Genomic DNA, 25,065 nt, shown 5'->3' on the forward strand with positions numbered 1-25,065 from the left:
TCGCCCCTCTCACCTTGAGCCCGTGACCCCTCGTGAACGTCACTTCTGATCTGGGAAAAAGCTTCCCACCGTTCACCCTATCTATCCCCTTCATAATCTTGTACACCTCTATTAGATCTCCCCTCATTCTCCGTCTTTCCAGGGAGAACAACCCCAGTTTACCCAATCTCTCCTCATAGCTAAGACCCTCCATACCAGGCAACATCCTGGTAAACCTTCTCTGCACTCTCTCTAACGCCTCCACGTCCTTCTGGTAGTGCGGCGACCAGAACTGGACGCAGTACTCCAAATGTGGCCTAACCAGCGTTCTATACAGCTGCATCATCAGACTCCAGCTTTTATACTCTATACCCCGTCCTATAAAGGCAAGCATACCATATGGCTTCTTCACCACCTTCTCCACCTGTCTTGCCACCTTCAAGGATTTGTGGACTTGCACACCTAGGTCCCTCTGTGTTTCTATACTCCTGATGACTCTGCCATTTATTGTATAACTCCTCCCTACATTATTTCTTCCAAAATGCATCACTTCGCATTTATCCGGATTAAACTCCATCTGCCACCTCTCCGCCCAATTTTCCAGCCTATCTATATCCTGCTGTATTGCCCGACAATGCTCTTTGCTATCCGCAAGTCCAGCCATCTTCGTGTCATCCGCAAACTTGCTGATTACACCAGTTATCAGGTAGACAACGTTGGCCGAGTTGCAAGAGTATGTACTGTGTACCTGGTGGATGGTGTTCTCACGTGAGATGATGGCATCCATGTCGATGATCTGGCACGTCTTGCAGAGGGTGTGTGGTGTCGTGGTCACTGATCTCCTGAAGGCTGGGTAGTTTGCTGCGGACAATGATCTGTTTGAGGTTGTGCGGTTGTTTGAAGGCAAGAGGTGGGGGTGTGGGGATGGCCTTGGCAAGATGTTTGTCTTCATCAATGACATGTTGAAGGCTCCGAGGAAGATGTCGTAGCTTCTCCGTTCCGGGGAAGTACTGGACGACGAAGGGTACTCTGTCCGCTATGTCCCGTGTTTGTCTTCTGAGGAGGTCGGTGCGGTTTTTCGCTGTGGCGCGTTGGAACTGTGGATCGATGAGTCGAGCGCGATATCCTGTTCTTATGAGGGCATCTTTCAGCGTCTGGAGGTGTCTGTTGCGATCCTCCTCATCCGAGCAGATCCTGTGTATACGGAGGGCTTGTCCGTAGGGGATGGCTTCTTTAACGTGTTTAGGGTGGAAGCTGGAGAAGTGGAGCATCGTGAGGTTATCCGTGGGCTTGCGGTACAGTGAGGTGCTGAGGTGACCGTCCTTAATGGAGATGCGTGTGTCCAAGAATGCAACCGATTTTGGAGAGTAGTCCATGGTGAGTCTGATGGTGGGATGGAACTTGTTGATGTCATCATATAGTTGTTTCAGCGATTGTTCACCATAGAATCATAGAATCATAGAAACCCTACAGTACAGAAAGAGGCCATTCGGTCCATCGAGTCTGCACCGACCACAATCCCACCCAGGCCCTAGCCCCATATCCCTACATATTTACCCACTAATCCCTCTAACCTACACATCTCAGGACACTAAGGGGCAATTTAGAATGGCCAATCAACCTAACCTGCACATCTTTGGACTGTGGGAGGAAACCGGAGCACCCGGAGGAAACCCACGCAGACACGAGGAGAATGTGCAAACTCCACACAGACAGTGACCCAAGCCGGGAATCGAACCCAGGTCCCTGGAGCTGTGAAGCAGCAGTGCTAACCACTGTGCTACTGTGCCGCACCATGAGTCCAAAGGAAGAAAATGTCATCGATGTATCTAGTGAATAGCATCGGTTAAAGGTCCTGTGCGGCGAAGAGGTCTTGTTTGAACCTGTCACAATCACAAGCCGACGGATAACCTCACGATGCTCCACTTCTCCAGCTTCCACCCTAAACACGTTAAAGAAGCCATCCCCTACGGACAAGCCCTCCGTATACACAGGATCTGCTCAGATGAGGAGGATCGCAACAGACACCTCCAGACGCTGAAAGATGCCCTCATAAGAACAGGATATAGCGCTCGACTCATCGATTGACAGTTCCGACGCGCCACAGCAAAAAACTGCACCGACCTCCTCAGAAGACAAACACGGGACGCGGCGGACAGAGTACCCTTTATCGTCCAGTACTTCCCCGGAGCGGAGAAGCTACAACATCTTCTCCGGAGCCTTCAACATGTCATTGATGAAGACGAACATCTCGCCAAGGCCATCCCCACACCCCCACTTCTTGCCTTCAAACAACCGCACAGCCTCAAACAGACTGTTGTCCACAACAAACTACCCAGCCTTCAGGAGAACAGTGATCACGACACCACACAACCCTGTCACAGCAACAGTGATCACGACACCACACAACCCTCTGCAAGACGTGCCGGATCATCGACATGGATGCCATCATCTCACGTGAGAACACCATCCACCAGGTACATGGTACATACTCTTGCAACTCGGCCAACGTTGTCTACCTGATACGCTGCAGGAAAGGATGTCCCGAGGCATGGTACATTGGGGAGTGGCTACGACAACGGATGAATCAACACCGCTCGACAATCACCAGGCAAGAGTGTTCTCTTCCGGTTGGGGAACACTTCAGCGGTCACGAGCATTCAGCCTCTGATCTTCAGGTAAGCGTTCTCCAAGGCGGCCTTCACGACACACGATAACGCAGAGTCGCTGAGCAGAAACTGATAGCCAAGTTCCGCACACATGAGGACGACCTCAACCGGGATCTTGGGTTCATGTCACACTATCTGTAACCCCCACGACTTGCCTGGGCTTGCAAAATCTCACTAACTGTCCTGGCTGGAGACAATACACATCTCTTTAACCTGTGCTTAACCCTCTCTCCACTCACATTGTCTGTACCGTTAAGACTTGATTACCTGTAAAGACTCGCATTCCAACCATTATTTTGTAAATTGAGTTAGTGTCTTTCTATGCCCTGTTTTTGAACAGAACTCCCATTTACCTGACGAAGGAGCAGCGCTCCGAAAGCTACTGGATTTTGCTACCAAATAAACCTGTTGGAATTTAACCTGGTGTTGTGAGACTTCTTACTGTGTTTACCCCAGTCCAACACCGGCATCTCCACATGAAGGATTCATAACCAAAGGTCAGAGAGTTAAACAAATTGACAAAGAGGCAAGGAGAGGAACTGATTTCACACACACAGCTATTATACTCTGGAACAAATTTCCTGGACAAGCAGCTTCCATTGGAAAGGCATCAGCCTGAAGAGGACTTATTTGTAGCTTAAGGGGGCAAAGGCTGGGGTGTGGGATGAAATTGGACAGTATTTTCAAAGAGCTGTTAAAAGCATTGCAGGCAGAATGGCCTTCTGTGCTGGAAGATTCTGTGATTTAATGATCAACATCTTTGGGGGTTACCTTTGACCAGAAATTCAACTGGACTCGCCACATTAGCACAGTGGTACAAGAACAGGTCAGAGTCTAGGAATACTGAGGCGAGTAACTCACCTTCTGACTCCCAAAGCCTGTCACAATTTACAAGGCACAAGTCAGGAGTGTGATGGAATACTCACCCATTGCCTGGATGGCACAGCTCCAACAACACTCAAAAAGATCAACACCATCCAGGACAAAGCAGCCCGCTTGATTGGCACCCCATCTACAAATATCCAGTCCCTCCACCACCGACGCTCAGTAGCAGCAGTGTGTACTATCTACAAGATCCACTGCAGCAATTTACCAAAGATCCTTGGACAGCACCTTCCAAACTCACAATCACTTCCATCTCGAAGGACAAGGACAGCACATACATGGGAACACCACCACCTGCAAGCTCCTTTCCAAGCCACCCACCATCCTGGCTTGGAAATATATAGCCGTTCCTTCACTGTCACTGGGTCAAAATCCTGGAATTCCCTCTCTGACGGCATTGTGGGTCAACCCACAGCATGAGAACTGCAGCGATTCAAGAAGGCAGCTCATTATCACCTCCTCAAGGGTAAATAGGGATGGGCATTAAGTGGTGGCCAGCCAGCGACGCCCATGTCCCACGATTGAATAAAAAAAAATCATGTGGCAGTCTTACCATTCTCACCACTCTCTGGGTAAAGGAATTGTTCAAGGTTTCTTTGTCGATCTGTTAATGACTGCCATACAGCTAAGACATTGGAACTGTTAACCTATCTCATTGCTGCACTTCTCACTTTGAACCTTTCAGCATCTAGGCTAAGCTCAATATTCATATGAAATGATTCCACAACGCCACTCCCTTGGGGCACATACATGAGCCACGTTCCCTGTCATTCTCTGAGGCTTTCCACACCACATTCATACTGAACGGATGCTCGGATCCATCAGACTAGCCAGTAGACAAGGCTTCACAAGTCTGCTGGCTTCCTGCTAATTTGGGACGCTTGTTATTGAGCTAGCGTCTGTAGGGATGCAGGGAACACATCAAGCTTTTAATGCAAAGACAGAGCTCGCTAGGGAGTATCGTATTTCTCTAAAATCATGACAGTCGGGCCAGTTGGCTCTTATTGATGGACAGCAGGTTTCCTTGACGACACCCCCTTGATGATGTAGAGAGGTGTTATTTTAGAAGTTATTAGCTCAGGGAGTTGATGCTGGGAGCTCCCTGTGGAGCTTCAGTTGAGAAATGCTCTGCCCAGTATGTAACTGAGCACCTCAGTTAAGGAAGGTTCCTTCCTGACCCTGGTCTATATTGAGCAGCAGCAAGGGAAATGGGGAGATATCAAGCAAGGATGGCAGGGGGTTGTAGGTTCAGCCTGCAAAGACCACAAACTCACAATGCAGCCTAGGCTAAATCAATAAGAACAACTGCTTGGCTAAATTAATAGGAAAGTGAAAGGGCAGCAGAGTACCTAGCCGAAGAAGAGAAAAAGACAAGTTGTAATTATCTAGCACATTTCATATAATATAAAGATAAGCGAGGTCTTCCCAAAAACATTCTAAGTGCCGAACAAGCGAGAAAACGGGAGAGTTCCTTGCAAGCCCAGCATACCTTCTAATTCTATTTTTTATTTTTGTTCTCATTACATTCTGCACTCTCTCTTTTCCTTCTCTATGAACGGTATGCTCTGTATAGCACACAAGAAACAATAGTTTTCACTATATGCTAATACGTGTGACAATAAAAAACATCAAATCGAGTTTGAAAATGCAATTTTATGACACTCTCACTTTTTTGGACAGAAGTGCGATTCTCACCAGTGGTGGGGGGCGGTGGATGGCTAAGCTTACCGGTGAAGCTGGCTGCAGACTGTTTGAGGCCCCATTGCATGGCCCCCATGGCGCTCCTGCCACCACCCCCACCCCCCAAATATCGTATCCCCCCACGCCTGTCGATCACTCTCTGGGCTGGTCCCTCCTCACCGATCGCCACCTCTGCAGAGCTCCCTCCCTGCTGATCACCATCCCTGCAGAGTCACTTTCACCGATCAACCCCTGTACGCAGATGCAGAGCTCCCTCCTTGTCAACCCCTAGCAGGACTCCACCCCCCCCCGCCCCAACCCCCCAGCAAAGCTCTCCCCTTACATCCCACTGTCATTGCCCCACCCCCTTGGCACTGCCCCGGCACAGTTATGACGCTCATCAGGCAGTGCCAGGGTGCCCAGTGGGCAGTGGCAGCACTGCCTGGCCATACCTCTTACCACCCAGGGGCTTGAATGGCTTTCAATCCTCCCGGCGTGGCCATCACATCTAGTCCCTGTTGGTGGGGACCATGAGTGATTCTTGTCAGTGAAACCTCTCGCCGATGAGAGGGGAAATGTACCGGGAGGCCAGAAACGGCCATGTTGAAAGCATTTCATTTATATTTAAATCAGTTTTGCGCCCTTTTTGGTCGTGAAACTGATCACACCGGAAAAGCATGGCCGAGAAGATGGCTTTTGGCGTGAGACTGGTTCGCGCCCCGTGCAAAAACCTGGCGCGCTATCTTCCCTGCTTGCTGCACTGATTGAGGCCAGAAAGATCGCACCCGACATGTCCCAGGGAGCGTTAGAAAGCAGAATTTGACACCAATTCGTAAAAGGAAATATTAGGGCACAAAGGGAGATTTGACAGAGTGTTTTAGAGGATTAAAGTGAGTTAGGAAGACAGAGGGGTTTAGGAAGGGAATTCCTGAGCTTAGAGACTTGGCTTCCAATGGTGGATCAATTCAATTCAATGATGCTCAAGAGGCCAGAGTTGTAGAAGCAGAGGTATTTCAGAGGCTTGTGGAGCTGGAGGAGTTCACCCAGACAGTGAAGGGGCAAGGCTCTGGAGGGATTTGAAAATAAGGATGAGAATTTTAAAATCTGGGCAATACTTAACTGGGAACTAATATAAGTCAACCAGCACAGGGGGAGTGGGAGTTGGTGTGAGCTAGGACATGGTCAGCAGGGTTTTGGGTGACACATTGAGAAATTGTTCTTGTCTGTTATACAAATGTTTAAGACGCAGCATCACAGCTTCTTGTGTTTGCTTTCTATTCGAACGAGCTTTCAGGCTGCATCTGTCATCTTGGAATTCGCAGAATAGACAGTCCTGCCAACGAGGGCTTAACTGGATTTAGAGTGTGATCAGGTGATGTCACGCATGAGACATGTGAGAGGAGGGTGGGGGTGCTGGTTGGGTGGAGGAAACATACACACATACACACACACACACACCGGATATAGCCTCCATCAAACACAGGCTACAGTCTGTGAATCAAATCTCTGAGAGAATGCAGAGTACAGAGCCCTGTAGATCCTATAGCTTTTTATGCATTATAGACATGATACACTGCAGCCAAACCATTCATCTGGCAGGTCACAGAGAATATCGAGATTCCACTTTGATCAAAGTAGTAAATAGCCATGAATATGTGGGCTAGTGGGTCTAGAGGTGTAAGCCCAGGTCCTGTGCTAAATGACCCTGGTCAACCAGGGATCCTTATACTGATCTATGACTCCTGTTGGAAGGCTGAGTGAGGACAGGAGCTGATGCCTGATGTAGGCTATTAGCTTGCCAGAAGTTTACTGTTTTGGCTCACTTATGAGAAGAGGCTACTGAAGTGAGACCGGGAGCAGTGGGATTCTACCTCAGGTGTGGGGGTGGGGGTTGGGGGGAGGGGGGGCGGGGGGGGGGTGGGGTGGGGGCAGGGCCGGGGATGTGGGGGAGAAGGACAAGATCTGTATTTACCTCTGTTATTCTTTGTGTGTATGTCTCTCTGTTGTTAGGCGTGGCTGTGTGGGTTCATCAGGAAGTCCCGTTGCACGTTGGGATTACCAGCAGGAAGTGGCTGTGCCTGGGAATTCCACCCAGCACTGAGATGGTGCCTCTGAGCTACACAGTGTGTGTCGGTGACAGCCTTACAACAGTCCACCAGCAAGTGGGAAGTATGATCCCTGCAGCCCAGTCTGCACTCCCAGACACCAGCATCCTACAGTAAGAGGCAACACTCCAAAACTTCTCTTCACTTTGAGTAAACCCTTCTGTGGCATTGCTCGCTCAAATCCTTGCTATTTTGTTTGATCAGAATGGCCCTTTTTATTACACGAAACAATGTCTGTTCAGAACAATCACTAAGCAGGACAGTTCAAAACAAGAGAGGTTGAGGGACAGAGAAAGAGGCAGCGTAGTTAAGAAAGATCAGGGAAAGAAGGGAACAGCGTATTAAAGAGGATGAAAGATTTGGAATAGCTGAATTTAGAAAGTACAAAAGCAAAATACTTCATATGCTGGAAATCTGAAATCAAAATAAAAAATGCTGAAAATACTCAACAGATGAGGCAGCATCTGGAAGAGAAACAGTTAATAGTTCAGGTCACTGCCCTTTTAGCAGAACTCAGAAATAGAAAGTACAAAGTGAGTCTAAAAAGAGATTACAGTGGATCAAGGTGAATTATGGTAGTGGCTTAATGTTTATAGTGTTATAGCATAGTGGCTAACACAGAGGCGGACTTATATTTTTGGGGGTCCCTCACACTATCTCTCTGTGCCGAGGCCCACCTCACGATATCACCCCCACCCCCCCCCCCCACCCCACCAAGCCCCCAGTGACATCAAGCCCAGCCCCAAATGACATCAAGCCCAGCCCCAAATTATATCTTTGCCCTCCTGACCATGCTCACCTTCAGCTCACACAATTCAAGCCATAAAGATACAGAAAGTACACAAATCACTGCTTCAGTGCTTTTTAACTTATGAAAACAAGCCTGTAATTGGTGAATTCAAATCCATAATGCAAGCCACGGGAACACAAAAAAACTACACAAATCACTGCTCACTGATTTGTAACTGTTGAAAACTGTAACTGATGCATTCAAATTCACAGGGCAAGCCACAAAAATACAGAAAAAATAAGCAAATGACAAATCACTGCTTAACTGCTTTTTAACTTCTGAAAGTTCTGGAGTTGATCAATTGAAATCCAAGCCTAACTATTCTCAGCATGACGGTAGAGATGGTCAGTATTGCGATCTGTGTGTCTTGAGGCAAGCAAATGTGGAACTGGCCAATAAGATGGAAAAATCAGCCGATGATATGACTGTAGCGCAGGCCAGTGCAGGACAGAATGAGTCAGAAAAGGTCCAGTACAGGACCAAATACTCCAATCAAGAGTAATCCAAATCCAACATCAACAGCTTTACTGACAACTGCCTGGCAGCATTCTGTTCTTTGTCCAAAAGAGAGTTTCTGAAGGCCAGGATTGAGAGTGGTGGAGGATGATGGTTACACACTTGTTATAACTGATTGCATGCAACAGCTGTGATGTCAGAGCAGCAAATACTGGTCCCATTTGTAAAAACAGAATTTAAACAAGAAAATATCAAAGAGGGATGTATTTTTAAGATTTTCTTGCTTCATCAGTTGTTTGGAATCCATGGCAATTTAGATAGCTTTTCTTCTGCACTTTTTCTTCACAAAATCATCAATAACATCATCGTAGGTAAAATCTTGTAAGGATGCATTTTCAATCATCAGTTTGCTGAACTTGTGAAATGTTCTTGACTCATTGTTCTTCACAGATAATTTTTAACTATTTTCAATACAGAGAACATTCACTGGAAGTATTTGTGACAGTTATTGTTAAAAAATATGTTCAGAATGGTTTCCACATTTCAAAAGGTTTCCTGCAAACCATGGCGTACAAGTCTGTACAAATCAGCCAGTGATCTCAAAGCACAGAGTTCATTGTTATCGATTGTTATTGATTGAATTGTTTCACTTCATCTTTGAAAAGATTTCTGTCTACTTTGTCCTGGTTAAATTCAGTTAATTTCTTATTGTAGCAGCTCTTATCATTCTCGTCCAAACTTCTATCAAAAAGCACAGAAAATGATTCAACTTCCACTCTGCAATTGCACCATTATTAGATCACAAACAACATTAACAGTCTCAATGATGATCTTCTCTTTCCCTTTAAAAGTAATTTCATTTTCCCTAGTTTCTTCACAAAATAACTCCCTAATTCTTGTACATTCCTTATCATCAGAGGGACCGTATTCTTTGTTAATGTAGCTCCCCTGCTTCGACTGAGATATAGTCATTTTGAACTTTCATGACAAACTTCTAACTGAAGCTAACAATTTTGAAGCATTCAATAAAATTGAATCAACATTTTGCAGTGATTTGCTGATGTAATTTAAAAGAATTAATTTGTGGGACATAGGCAATAAATGTTGACCAGCCAGCAATGCCTATCTCTAGTTGCCCTTGTTCAGAGGTAGTTGAGAGTCAACCACATAGCTGTGGCTCTGGAGTCACATGTAGGCCAGACCAGGTAAGGACATTAGTGAACCAGATGGGTTTTTCCGACTATCGACAATGGTTTCATGGAGAGGGAGCTGTGTAGGGGTGTTGATCAGCAGGGAGGGTGCTCTGCAGAGGTATTTCTTAATTCCAGATATTTTTTACTGAATTCAAGTGCCGCATTTGCCATGGTGGGATTCGAACCTGGGTCCCCAGAACATTCTAGCTAAGTTTCTGGATTAATAGTCTAGCACTAAATCTACTAGGCCACTGCCTCCCCTTTGAAGTAAACGGTTCCACAAAACTGGAAAAACTGCAATATCGTACCTTTCAAATTTCTCTGCTAAGGATTTTGCTTCAGCTTTCGCATATGGTTTCTCTGAATTTGTTGTGGCTATATCTGATAAGCATTCCTTTTATAGCGACAAAGTTCAGTTTCAAAGCGAAAACACCATCTGCATGAGTGGATCACCTGGTGTGTCAAATTCTTTTGACCATCAAATATTTTCCAAGTGCCTGCTCCAAGTGTGATTGCAGCATATTCCATCCATGCATGGAAACTGACAAAAAGGCACACAAGTTTTGAACAAAATTAAAAAAAATACAGCTTCCTCATACGACTCAACTGCAGCATTGCAGGTTACATTCAAGGAGTGACTGGAACACGGGAAGAATAATATACAGGGGCTTGCATTGCATTGTTCAATCTTGCTTGTAGACCTGAATATTTTCCTGCCATGTTATTATCAAAGCTCTGCCTATGACCATTTTTGATGTCCAAACCTTAATTTGCAGTGATTTCCAAAACAGTTGTCCCCAGGCATTCAGAAGTGTGGGATTGCAATTGGACAAAATAGAGAAATCGCTCTGCACCATCACTCTACACAAATCATAAAATTAATGTTAATTGGTCCACAGGACTCACATCTGGTACTGAATCTGCTATTGAATCAGCTATTATGGAATAGCATTTGGCGTCTTTAACTTCAGTCGTGAATTGGTTTCTGAGCCGCTCTGCCATTATAGTAATGAAATCATTATAGGTTCAGTGCATTAAAAAGTTGGTCTTATCTGAGCCACAATATTGATAACTTTTCAAATGCTCTTTGAGAAGCCTGTTAAATTCACTGAGATATTCAAGGCAGGCCAAAAAAAAATCTCTTTGCGTTGCCAAGGATGACTCACCATGTCCTCTTAAAGGAAGTCCCGAAGAAGACAGCAGTTTGACTGTGGCAACAACACGTCCCAGCACTTTCCTCCAGTAAGAACACTCCTTATCAAACTGAGCCGGTAACGCAGAATTAATTCTTCCAGATAATTTACATCTTTGAACAAACGCACACATAGCCTGAATATGACTTTTGGAAGTTTCATGATCACCAAGATCTCTTCCAACATTTCTCCAGTTAGAATACCCATCAACAAATGCTTGTTTCCCTTTACTAAGGTCGGGAAATAATTTGTAAACATAACAGTAGGAGCCTTAGAGGTTTCCGAAAAAAAATCAACCAATTTCTCCTTTCCATCATGCCATTTCTCTTCACCCTCAGAAAATGGGACTCATGAAGCCTTCTAAATTGCTTTCACATTCGAACCGTAAATGCTTCTCTCAAATTTTCCATATTACCTATGTGCTCTTGTCTGTTTATTATGCAATATTCAATCTTAAACAGTGGAACAGACTTTGGCCATAAGGCAATGTCTTCAGGGTAGGTTTCTTCCCTCGCTTCAGCTGCAGAAGAATGAGCTTGAGCAATGTCATGGAATTCCATTCCTATTTCAGTGTCCACTTCTTGTTCAACTTTTTCAGGCAATGTGGAATCTCCAGAAATTGGCAAGTCAAAGTCATCAGATAATTCAGCTATACTTTTGGTGGATGAAGATGAATGTGCAGTTGGTGCACTGCTCAATACTTTGAACTTTTTAAAGTAAAATGAAAAACTGTCTTTTTGCCCAGCTTCATCCTCTCACCTTCAAGTTTCTGTGCTTTTGACAGTCAGATTGCAAGGGTTGTTTCATATTGACTGATCTTTCCTGATTTTAATGAATTAATTTTCTGAAAGAGTGGACTTTTGTTCAAGTTGCCCCTGCTCACTCAATGACCTTGCTGTTGTGCTCACTCACTGGCTGCCTGACTATGGTATGGTTTCAACTTGTCCTCGGTTGCCCAGCCCTGGCTGGGGTTCAGGTTGCCCCTGCCCACTCAATGACCTCACTGTTCTCCTGGTTCATTGGCTGCCTGCCTGGCTATCTGGCTTCCTCACCTCAATCCTCAACTCATTGTCCAGCCTCGTCAGCTCTGCTGGGCTGGGTCAATTCGCCTTGCTGCTTCCCTTAATGACCGCTGACGCCTCCTTGGCCCTCACATTTCACCTCTGCTTCCGATGACCTGGGGAAATGTGCTGACTCACTCACTCACTGGCTGCCTCACCTGCTGCCTGGTTGCCCTTCTCACCTCGCATTGCCCTTGGGTTTGTTGCCCACCGGCCCTCTCAGCCTTGCTACTGGCCTGGTTGAGTCACCATGCTGATCCCCTCAATGATTTCAGCCCTTGCACCAAAAGCAAGCTCACTGTTGGCTAACGTTGCTCTGGCCGCCTTAGACAGCTAGACCTGGTCAGAAATTGGCTTGCCTTTTTTTAGTACTTAGGTTGCCCACCCAACCTCTTGTTTCCTGGCATTGGGATTGAGAGTCACCCAGCTGCTCCTCTCGACAACAGCTGGCCAGCATCTGTTCTCATCACTTGGCCCCCATAAGCACGTATCCCACCCAAGGTAAGGTCACGGCCTCGCTGTTGGCTCAGACTGCCTGCCTGGCTATCTGGCCTCCTCAGCACTGGTTAAGAAACCTGGCATGCTGCTGTTTAAAAAATATTCTTACTGTTGCTCCCTTCTCCAAAATCACCAAACACTCAATGATCTTCCACTGTGCTTCCTGCTCTAAGCGTCTCCACCAATCTGGGCTCACAGCGTGGAATCCAAAAGACTCTTATAAACATTTGAATACTCACAGGTTTGTCAAATGAAATGTAGGCTGATTAGTGACCATAAAGGGATAGTGACAGAGAGTGGGGAGGGGTGCTGTTACTGTAAATTGGACAGAGATAGAACGGTAACTGAGAATAAGAGGGTTAAGTGCGGAGGGTAATTAGGAAATAGAGACTGAGAGGGGAGGGGGTTAGTGGGAATTAGAGAGTGGGGAAGGTAATTGGGAATTAGGGAGTGGAGGGGAGAGAGAAGGTGCAAGTGATTTTAAACGAAGGGTGAGTGGATGGAGAGGGATTACAAAGAGGCCAGAGAAAGATTATTTAAAGAGAATGTTATGTTGGTAAAGAGGTCAGGGAAAAGATAAGTCCAAGCCTTTACCAGCCCTCTCCGGAGATAATCCTCTGGATAAGGATTGTAGCTGAGCCCTTGTGAATCAGATCCAAATAGTCCATGTGAGTTCTGACAGGATATTGCACTGTAGAAGGCAGCACTGACAGCCCTATCCATTCATTTAATGATGCTGACTCACTGCTACATACATTTTCTTTTGTCAGATGATCAAACTCTTCCCCTCCAGGTGACAGAGACACTGAATCCTAGCCCTAATAGCTCTGCTGTCAACTTGGTTGGGGGCTAGTTTGATAACATTATCCAATGCACCACATTCTCCACAGCAGACCCCCAGCTTCTAGCCACCATTCTGGCTCACTTTTGGAGCAGTGCGGATGAGGTTAAGGGGTTGCAGACCAGGCTTCATGCTGTAGAGTGAGCTGCAAAGACTCAGGAGAGGTGGGGAGAATATTGCAACAACAACATGAATAGAAGGAGACCAACATTGTGAGATTACACAGTCAAAGCTGAGCTATTTTCACAGGAAGAAGTCTCACAACACCAGGTTAAAGTCCAACAGGTTTATTTGGTAGCACAAGCCACAAGCTTTCAGAGCGCTGCTCCTTCATCAGGTGAGTGGGTGCTGTGTTCACAAACAGGGCAAAAAAGACACAAACTCAATTTACAAGATAATGGTTGGAATGCGCGTCTTTACAGGTAATTAAGTCTTAAAGGTAGAGACAATGTGAGTGGAGAGAGGGTTAAGCACAGGTTAAAGAGATGTGTATTGTCTCCAGCCAGGACAGTTAGTGAGAGTTTGCAAGCCTAGGCAAGTCGTGGGGGTTACAGATAGTGTGACATGAACCCACTCTCCACTCTCTCCACTAACATTGTCTGTACCTTTAAGACTTGATTACCTGTAAAGGCTCACATTCCAACCATTATTTTGTAAATTGAGTTTGTGTCTTTATATGCCCTGTTTGTGAACACAGCTCCCACTCACCTGATGAAGGAGCAGCGCTTCGAAAGCTTGTGGCTTGTGCTACCAAATAAACCTGCTGGACTTTAACCTGGTGTTGTGAGACTTCTTCCTGTGTTTACCCCAGTCCAACGCCGGCATCTCCACATCATATTTTCACAGGAACAGGAGTAGTCCATTCAGTTTCTTGAGGCTGTCGTGGGTTCGGTTAGATCACGTCCGATCTGTTTTTAACTTTATCTATCTTCATAACGCTGCTTAAAAGAAGTCTATCAGTCTCAATTGTTAATTGAGCCCACCCCCCAGCTTCAACAGACTTTTGGGGAAGGCTGTTCGAGATATCCATCACCCTGTTTGTGAAGGAGTACTTTCTGAATGACCTAATTCTCTTTTCCCTTGTTCTGGACTCTATCGGAGCTGGGATCCTACAACCCAATGCTGAGGCCTTCCAGGACATGTTTATCCAGGCTCCTTACACCATCTTCCTGCTTGTGCCAGACAGTTGGATCATCAGCACATTGGCCCTTAATTAGGTCCCACTTCCTTTGACCTGTGACAGCTTTTCTCTCTCCACCATTCAGATTTCCTCTCTGAATGACCCCCTCCACCTCCCAGTTCCCCACTCTTTCCCCCACTCCCTTGCTCAACAGCAACTTCCAGTTCTTATAATGTATACAAACTGAACCACATAAGGGGGCAGTAGGCCAGATAACCTAATTGGCAAAGCAGAAATGTCAAAGATCTGTAAAGCTGTAGATTACAGAGATGGAAGGATCAGACCATGAAGGGAATTGAACGCAAAGATGAGAATTTTAAAATTGAGTTGTTGCTTAACTGTGAACTAATTTACATCAGCGAGCACTGGGATGAGAAATGAACCAGACATGGCAAGTTCAGACATGAGCAGTAGATATTTGGATGATCTCACGTTTTCGGCGAGTGGAATGAGGAAGGTCAGCCAGGAGAGCATTGGAATAGATAAGAACCAGAGAAAACAAAGGCAAAAATGAGGGTTTCGGCAAATGAGCTGAGAGAGAGTCGAAGCATGGTGATGTTACAGATAGACGGTTTTAGTAACAATATATGCATTTGGTTTGAAGCTCATTTCTGAAAAGAAAATGAGATAAAGATTGCAAACAGGCCGGTTCTGCTTCAGACAGTTGTGAGGGACACAACCAAAGTTAAATAAATGGAGTTTATGATAGCCCGAAAACAATAGCTACATCCTTCTCACCATTGAATTGGAAGAAATTTTTGCTCATCCAGTACTGCATGTCAGATAGGCAGTCTGATCATTCTGAGCTTGGTGGTGAGGTAGAGCTGGCTGTCATGTAGGTGATGATGGCAGATTTGATCAATAATTATTCAATACCCAGTTTCCCTTTCATCCTCCTCTCTCTCTCTGTTTAACACTACTTTCCCCTCTCTCTCTCCCCCTCACCCTCCCTCTCTCTAATACCCAGTTCCCCCTCTTCCCCTGTCCATGTCCTTGGTCTCTTTTTTCTGTTTAATGTCTAGTTATCCTCTCTTCTCTCGCATGCTCTCTCTCTCTGTCTCTGATACCCATTTCTCTTTCTCCTCTCTGTTAAACACCAAGTTCCCTTCTCTTTCCCAGATCTCTCCCTTTCTCTATTTAATACTTAGTTTTCCTCTGTTCACCTGACCACTCTGTCCATTAAAATGGAGAAGTTGGAGTTATTTTTGTTCTGGTTAATGAAAAATGTTTCTTTGCTTCTCCTGAATGCAGCTTTCCATTTTGGAGGTTACAGAAAACTGCTGATGTAGTCCAGAAACTGGAGCACAACCTGAAGTTGTTAGCCACCAAAATTAAACAGCATCGGCTGGGAGATGGAGTGATGGATCTCAGCGAGCAATCCACACAGCTGCTGTTTGGAGAGGTAATAAAGGGTTCAACTTGAAAAGGGTGCTAAAATCTAAAATCTGATGTTTCACATTAACTCCATGCTCTCTTCTTCAGTCATCCAATTCTTAGGAACCATTTTTACATTGAGACTTGATGGTGCCAACCTGTTGTAGGGAGTAAAGTGATTTATCAGAATTCCTTGTCCAACATCTCTCCAGCAGCCACCAACTTCAAGGCCTCCAGCATTTCACAACACTAGCTTTTTTGCTTTTTAGTGAACTAGGGTACAGTAAAACCTATAGCACCTTTTCCCCAGCACTGATAATAGTCACTACTCTTATTTGTCCAGGTATTTTGGTTAACGCTGTGGCAATTCCATAGTTCTGCCATTGAGACTGGAAGCATTTCCAATTTATCCTCAAATCGCTGTTTATCTCCATGTAATCTGGTGCTGGAAAGCCATACTGACTAACCCAGCAAACAATGTTTTGTACAAAATTGTAGACTGAACTTTTAATTATTCTCTGTTGATTCTGACAGCAGCTGGCTCTCTTTCAGTTATCAAAATCCACTCAAATTCAACTGTACACCTCTGACATCATGCTTCATGTTATGGATAAAAATAGCTTCTGCCCAAAGCCCTTACCTAAGATGACCTCAATGGTCACATGATTATGGCAAGGCAAAGTGCTCAAAGGCATTTCTCCAAACAGCTTTAGCTCTGTACCGAGTGGAGGTCTCAAGGTGCAGGCCCCCCTACAGGCTCAGGCCCTGTCCATGCAGCCCCCCCCCCCCCCCCCAACCTCCAGGCTCAGGCCGTTCCCCTCTAGGCTCAGGCCCCTCTCAGGATGCAAACCCCTCCCTAAGTGTAAGCTCCCAGGCCTAGGGCCAACCTCCAGGCCTCACTCCAGGCCCAGGACCCTCTTCAGTTTCAGGCCTTTCACTCAGAGGTTGCCGTTCACTGACCTCAAGCTGTCTGAAGAAATAAATGGGAGTTCACAGCCAGTCTGTGGGGAGAACCAGTGGGTGGGCAGGGAAACTCGAGTGTAGAATGGTCAAACATCGCTGACGAATGCTAACTGGTAGTGACAGGCCTCCTGTCTCATGTAACATTATTGGTGGTTGCCAGGGAGTAACTCAGAATATCAATGCTACTGGAACAGCTTGACTCAGAATCAACAGAAGGTCAAAGAGAAGGCCTTTACTGTAAACACTCTGTGAATGCTGAGACCAGTGATTTTCACACATGTCTACAGGGAGGCTGATCTTTGGAACAGATGGTCCTCACCCACTCACTCACTCACAGGATTATTTCTCTGCCCATGTTCATTCCATTGGGAACATTTTGAATGGTTTGCTTAGTCTGCTGCCTGATGTAGTCGCTTTCCTCAAAGTGTCCGACACTGCCAAACTCACTCCTCCCCTCCCCCACCTGCCTGGCTCACTCCCCCTCCCCCACCTGCCTGGCTCATCCCCCCTCCCCCACCTGCCTGGCTCATCCCCCCTCCCCCACCTGCCTGGCTCATTCCCCCTCCCCCACCTGCCTGGCTCATTCCCCCTCCCCCACCTGCCTGGCTCACTCCCCCTCCCCCACCTGCCTGGCTCATCCCCCCTCCCCCACCTGCCTGGCTCATCCCCCCTCCCCCACCTGCCTGGCTCATCCCCCCTCCCCCACCTGCCTGGCTCATCCCCCCTCCCCCACCTGCCTGGCTCATCCCCCCTCCCCCACCTGCCTGGCTCATCCCCCCTCCCCCACCTGCCTGGCTCATCCCCCCTCCCCCACCTGCCTGGCTCATTCCCCCTCCCCCACCTGCCTGGCTCGTTCCCCCTCCCCCACCTGCCTGGCTCATTCCCCCCCCCCCCCCCCCCCCCCCCCCCCCCCGCCCCCAGGCCATCCCCAACCTGCCTGGCTTCACTGCACCTCACTGCTCAACTTGCCACGTCAGCATAAGTTGACAGTCTGAGTCTGTAGGTGAGGGCATGGTATGGACATTTGGGCAAGCCTGTGCTGATCAGCAGGTTGTCAGTCTGGGGACTCCAGTCTGCCTACCTGAGTTGGACTGGACTGGACTAAGCTGGGCTGGTTATCAGGCAAGGTCATTGCCTTGGCCTTCTGGTGCCTCTCTGTGTAACAAGTTCTCATTCTGGGTCAGTCTGGCTTCAGAGAAGGGAGGAGAACCCCACCTCCAGGTGCTCCTTCTTTGAGGGTAAACATGCTATTTTGGAAATTCCTTCCTTCTCCAGAGCTGTTTAGACTCAGTTCCAATTCAGCCCAGCTGACTTTGACTGTGCTTTTGAGTGTAAGTGCAAATTGAACGCCAGTATCTGTTGGATGTTCAACAGGTCTCACAAAGAGATTCTGAGTCTTGTATGGTTGACCATTAAGTGTTTATTGTTAACAAATAACTATGTACATATTTACATGATATAGTCAAAGCAAACCCCAAGCTTGCTTCTACACAGTCTCTGTCCAATCCATAACTGAATGCAGTCTCAGACCATGTTTCACTTTACATCACTTTGGTGAGCCCACAGTTGGATTATTTGTGTACAATTCTGGTCGCCACATTATAGGAAGGATGTGATCGCACTGGAAGGGGTGCAAAGGAGATTAACCAGGATGTTGCCTGGGATGGAACATTGAAGTTATAAAGAGAGGTTGGGTAGTCTTGGGTTCTTTTCTCTGGAGCAGAGAAGACTGAGGGGCAACCTGATTGAGGTGTTGAAGATTATGAGGGGCATAGACAGGATGTATAGGGAGCAGCAGTTCCCCTTCGTTGAAGGGCAGGTTATGAGGGGACACAAGGTAAAAGTGAGAGGTGGGAGTTTAGGGGGGATTTGAGGAAAATCTTTTTTACCCAGAGAGTGGTGACAGTCTGGAATGTGCTGCCTGGGAGGGTGGTGGAGGCGGAATGGCTCACACCCTTTAAAAAGCACCTGGATGCGTACTTGGCACGCCATAACATTCAAGGCTATGGGCCAAGTGCTGGCAAGTTGGATTAGGTGGGCAGGTCAGGGCCTCTTCTGCACTGCAAGTGGCACTGTTTCCCACTCCCACATTAATCCTTGCTGTTCCAGATATCCTTATACTACATCTTCCCCAATCTTTACCCATTACAATCGGATTACCTCTTCTCCCCTCCCTCAAGTCTCTGACTTTATAAATTCAGATGGTCTGAAGGCTTAACAATTCTTACAAATCTTGTTCTGGTTACATTTGGAGGAGTGGTACGTTCTGCTAATTTGTCAACCTTTGATGATTCAGAATTTAAGTTGTAGTTTGAGTTTCTGCCACATGGATCTTCTCATTCTCCGTATTGTAGGACGTTCACTTCAAGGGATGAGGAGGAGGTTCCCCTTGTGGTACCTTCTATTGCAGGCAGAAGTTTGCCACTGCCTGTAGGGCTCTTTTTGATCCAAAATGTTTCAGTAGTCCTGGAATGAGTTTCTTTGGCAACATTAGGAGTTGAGTGTGAATTGTCCTACCCATCAGGAGCTCTGATGGGGCCAATCCATATTGCAGCGGGGTGGATCTAGAAGTTAAAAGCACCAAAGGGAAATTGTTGTTCTTTCTCAGAAGAACTTTAATAGTATGGACGCCCCTTTCCACCTCACTGTTGAATTGTAGGTACCTTGGGGAGCTGGCGCGGTGCTGAAAGCTGTAACTGATGGCAAATTGGGTGAAGTATTTGTTTGCAAATTGTGAGCCATTACCGGAAACCATCAGGTCTCAGATGCCATGGCTCGCAAACACTTTCTTCAAGGATCTTAGGACCGCCTAGGTGGGTGTCATGTATAATTGCTTCTCCTCGCTGCATCGGGAGAAGTAGTCAAACATGATTAGGAGGACTTGCCATTAAAGACAAATGAATTGATTCCTATGGCCTGATAGGAAACTGTGTACAATTGAGGGGCACTCTCTGGCCTGGCCTGTGCATCGCACACACCTGGTAGTTTGTGATCATTTCTTCATGGCTCTTGTTATGCCTGACCATCATACTGCAGATTGGATACGCACTCTGCAATTTGTAATGTCCAAGTAACCTTGGTAAAATTTTTGGAGACTGTACTGACCAACTATTCATTGTATACGAGCAAATCTATCAGGGTCAAGTGCTTCTGCTGTTCAAACCAAATTTTCATGACAGTGTTACCTGGTCTCTGCTGTGGCTATCCTTGTTTACAGTAATGGCGAAGGCTGAAGTTTCCCTGAGATATCTGGCAGTTGTCACCTCACCAATTAGAAGTACGACTTGAGCGCCTCATTCATATTAATATCATGTATCGCAGGAAGATCGACCTGGATAGAGGGTGTGCAGTTGTTTGATGATTCCCTTGCGTTATGTATTAGTATTTATTCCTGTTGGATCCCTGGAGCTCTACTGTATTAATGTATGTACCAGAAATGATGGCGTAGATCTAGCGAGAGAAACAGAAAAAGAAGAAATAGCCTTGGAAGAGGTCGAGGTGTGGTGATCCTCAGGTTAAATCACCACCAGTCAGCTCTCCCCCTTAGCCATCTGGGACTATGGCAATTTTACCTTTACCGTACACTATTAATAAAGCTCTGTTGTTTTTAACCAAAGCTCGATTAGGTACCTTGTGCATAAGAAAATTGAGGTACTGCTGGAAATGTGGGTGTGAAGCGTGCATACAGGAAACCTGCTTAAGTGAACAAATGGTGGGTGTTTCCAGCATCATGGGACATTTTGTTGAAAATAAAGAGCAATGGAGCTCTTATCCTGAGCATTTTGACTATTTTGCGCAGGCAAACAAAAATATTTTGGTGCCCACTTTTCGGAATGTGATGAGGGGGAAAACCTTTAGGAGGGGATTCACCAGGCCTGCTCGCTGCTGGTGGGAATCCCAGTGGCCTGTTGAATGGGACATCAGGGCTAAAATGGGATTCCTGATGGGTGACAAACATATTGCGATTCACCTAGCCGGTCGCGCCAGCACCGATCAGGTTCCCGTCCAGACTGGGCAGGAACCTATTCATAGTGCAAAACTGCTCATTGTAATCTCATTAGTGAACTGAAAGCCTGAGTCAGCAGCCTCCCGCAATGCGGCGCATAGGTGGGAGGGGGTGTCTGCACCTCAAATGGGGGAAGGGGGGTTTGTGCTGGAGGGCTGATCTCAGGGGGATTTCCCCCATGGGTCGGGGATGCTTTGGCTGACCAACTTCACAGTGTGTTTAATGGTAGCAACTCACTATCAATGAAGCGAGTTCCACTGTCGCTTTCAGGCACCTGACCAGTAAAAGTGTTCACTCCTCATTGTATCCTGTAATAGCTCTGAGCTCTCATGTTCAATGATAATTCCATGGCCATCTGGAAACCTGTACGGTTGTATCAGCAATCCACTCACAATCTGTCCTAGCCCTTAGTTCATTTCATGACACCCAGCTATTGGCAGCCCTCTCGCTCACAGGAAATGTTGGAATCACTAGGGTTTTCTCCATTTCAAACTTTAATGAGCCCAAGCAGTTGGCATACGTCTTGGAACTCGCTTCATTGACAGCCCCATGGCAGAGGAGGGAGGGATATCGCTGAGGTTATTGTACAGAAGGTAGCAGTGGATAGATGTGTTGGCAGACAACCCACATCATAGAAATCATAGAAACCCTACAGTACAGAAAGAGGCCATTCGGCCCATCGAGTCTGCACCGACCACAATCCCACCCAGGCCCTACCCCCATATCCCTACATATTTACCCACAAATTCCTCTAACCTACGCATCCCGGGACACTAAGGGCAATTTTTAGCATGACCAATCAACCTAACCCGCACATCTTTGGACTGTGGGAGGAAACCGGAGCACCCGGAGGAAACCCACGCAGACGCAAGGAGAATGTGCAAACTCCACACAGACAGTGACCCAAGCCGGGAATCGAACCCAGGTCTCTGGAGCTGTGAAGCAGCAGTGCTAACCACTGTGCTACCGTGCCGCCCAAATCGCATCACATCAAATACCTCATCAGAGAAGGCTCCATAAAGGCTTATATTCGCTCCCTCTGCCCTGCAGCTGCTCATTCTGCCCTCTTCCTTATCCTATTGGGTAACAGTGATAATCTCCGAGCCTTCCTGGAGATCACAAGTGCTTTCTGACAAGTCTCTTATTTTAAAGATTGGCTTTATCATTCTGCACTGCAAAGGTTCCAGCTCTGTGACAAAATGCTTCACTCTGGGACACCACAGTAGATTCTGCAGAAGGAGCTGCTTGCCTGCAGGAAATTAACATCTGCGCCACATAAACAGCTGCCAAAGCTTGACAAGAAGGCAGAAGGGATGCATAGGTGCACCTGTGAGGTGACGGATCCTTGTTTGCTCAGGCATCAGATGACATCATCTTCCACCTGGACCAGGCCCATCAGGATGCCCGGGCTGAAGGCTTCAATGCTGTTGTCGGGATGCCCTGGGTTCAGGGGGTGATCGATGACACCCATGTCACCCTAAGAGCACTGAGCCTACATCAACAGGAAAGGTTGCACTCCCTGGTGGTGTGAAACCACCAGCTGAACATCATGCATGTCTCTGCACATTATCCTGGGAGTCTGCACAAATGCACATTTGGAGGCCTTCGAGGGTCACCCTTGGCTTAGAGGTTGGCTCGTGTGGGACAAGGGTTACCTGCTGAGGTCATGGCTAATGACGCCTGTGTAGAGGTCCAAGATTGAGATGGAGAACTGCTACAATGAGGTCCACTCTACCACCAGGAATGTCATTGAGTGGTGCGTAAGCCTCCTAAAGATGCATTTCAACTGTCTGGGACGGCTCTACAGTACAGCCCCCACAGGGGTGCTCAAATCGGGGTCACACGCTGTTGCCTACACAATTTGGCATAACAGTGGGGCGATATGGTGGAAGAGGAGGAGGGAGCATGCGGATGACCAGGACTGGGTGGAGGAAGAGCCCAGGAAGGACCCAGAGGAAGCTGCACAGGTGATGGCCAGGATCATACAGGAACGAAGGACCAGGGAGGCCCTTAGGGTCTTGAGATTTGCCAGCAGCTCAATCCCTACACACCCTAAGACTCTTCCTTCTTCAGTCCCTCATCTCTCCACCTTCCTCAGTCCCTAATCTTACATTCCCTCCCGCTCCTTCTGGGGTTCCCCAGATTTCACGTCAAGTTGAGGCAGCCTGCTGCTTTCCGTGCCCTGTGGCCTGTAATGTTCTTGGCAGGTGTCCTCTGGGGGCCTGGACCAGGAGGGCCTCGGCCACCTTCTGGGTGTCACAGGTGACACCATGTCAGCTTGTTCTGCCCGCTTCCCAGAAGATGCGCCAGTGTCAGTCCCTCATCTCCTCCCCCGTCCCGAGCCCCTCGTCTCTTCCTCATCCCCAGCCCCTCGACACACTTCCCCTTCCCCAGCCCCTCGACACACTTCCCCTTCAATCTTTTCCCTCTTCCCATGAACTGTGCCTCCCCTACGCTCCCCCTCCTCCCCCCCTCCCCCCTCAACCCCACTCCCAAAGGGCCACCGGTACCTTATACCAGGGTGATGGTCCTGGGTTGGCAGCGTCACTGGGTCTCTTTGCTGTGAGGAAAGTTGTGGTGGTCCTAATGATCACAAAATGTCTGACTCCTGTCTTTCCTTTGATATATTACTGAGGTCCTGGCTCATTCCTGACTGTGCGATGGGGCACTTTCATCTGGGGTACAGAAAGGCAGGGGGTGTGTGGGGTGCAGGGCGGCACTGAGAAGGGAGAGAGTTCAGGTTCACAGAATGGTGACAGTGTCAAACCAGAATGTCTAAGACTGGTGCTCTCATGGCCTCCCACTTCTGGGTGTGGCTGTAGAGTCTGTGGGAAGATCAGAGGCCCCCACCCCATTCCCCACGACTGACTGCTGAAGGGAAGTACAGAGAGTGAGAACTAACTCGATCTGGATGTGAAAAGTGGTTTAATTGTGATCCTTGACATTTTGTGCCGCCTTCTCCCTCACTAATGCTGTGTGACTGCACCCATGCCAACTCAGTGATCCTGTGTCTTCCTAATGTTATATTCCCTCTTCTAGGTGTTCCCCCAGATTGCATGTCAAGTGGAGGCAGCCTGCTGCTTTCCGTGCCCTGTGGCCTGTGATGTTCTTGGCAGGTGTCCTCTGGGGGGCCCCAGTCACCTTTTGGGAGTCACAGGTGACACAGTGTCACCCCGTTCTGCCCGCTTCCCAGGAGATGCGCCAGTGTCAGGAGGGGGGAAAATCAGAAGGAGTGCAGACTGCCAGAGTCTCCTTGATGGAAGGCCCCAAGTCAAAGAAGAGCTGCTTAAGTCAGAAGCTCTCACATACTTTGATCCTACTTTACCCATACAATTAGGTTGTGATACATCTCCCGATGGTGTAGGAGAGGCCTCCCACACCATGTCATCTGGTGAAGAAAGACTCATTGCTTTTGCTTCCTGAACTTTGAGCAAAGCTGGAGGTAACTGGCCAGATTGAATGGGAAGCACTGGGGATCATTTTTGGAACAGAATTTTGTGAACAGAATTCCCACTCACCTGAAGAAGGGGCTTGGAGCTCCGAAAGCTTGCGTGGCTTTTGCTACCAAATAAACCTGTTGGACTTTAACCTGGTGTTGTTAAACTTCTTACTGTGTTTACCCCAGTCCAACGCCGGCATCTCCACATCATGACTATCATTTTTGGAGCCAGGAAATTCCATCAGTTTCTGTGAGGGAGAGAGTTTACGTTGCTGACAGACTATCATCCACTCACAACCATTTTTGGACCACACACGGGAATTCCATCACTTGCGACAAATAGATTGCAAAGATGGGCATTGCTTTTGCCTCCACATACTTGTACCATTAAGTACTGACAGTCACTACCAGGCTGTTCATCAGACTGCTCAAATGAGAATATCTTCTACTTTGAACAAGTAGACAACACACCTGTCACTTCTAGGCAAGTGAGAAAACACACTAGGAGTGAACTTGTACTCTCAGAAGTGATGGATATGGTTTTATGAGGAGTCTTCAGAATTAACACCTAACCTGAAATCCTACTATTCGAGGAGAATGGAGCTGTCAGTGCAGTCAGGGGGACGCGATCTTACAAGCTCACCATGCCGGTCGATCAGCATGGTGAGCCGGGAAGATCGCGGGTGAGGATAAAAAACGATTTGTGCCCTGTTTTGCCAGCGAGACCAGGCACAAAGCCGATTAGCAAGAGTT

General features: G+C 47.3%; 1 protein-coding gene across 4 annotated transcripts in view; it reads left to right on the forward strand.

The window, feature by feature from the left end:
* The window catches only part of LOC144498744 (SITS-binding protein), a 148,534-nt gene that overhangs the window by 50,990 nt on the left and 72,479 nt on the right, over positions 1–25,065 (forward strand). For all 4 annotated transcript variants that reach the window (XM_078220358.1, XM_078220360.1, XM_078220359.1 and 1 more), the window contains exons 3-4: positions 7,224–7,431; positions 15,782–15,932. In XM_078220358.1, the coding sequence (XP_078076484.1) occupies positions 7,224–7,431; positions 15,782–15,932 (359 nt within the window). The remainder of the gene's footprint in view (positions 1–7,223; positions 7,432–15,781; positions 15,933–25,065) is intronic.

The sequence above is a fragment of the Mustelus asterias genome, chromosome 9 (assembly GCF_964213995.1).
Source record: "Mustelus asterias chromosome 9, sMusAst1.hap1.1, whole genome shotgun sequence".
Taxonomy (NCBI): domain Eukaryota; kingdom Metazoa; phylum Chordata; class Chondrichthyes; order Carcharhiniformes; family Triakidae; genus Mustelus; species Mustelus asterias.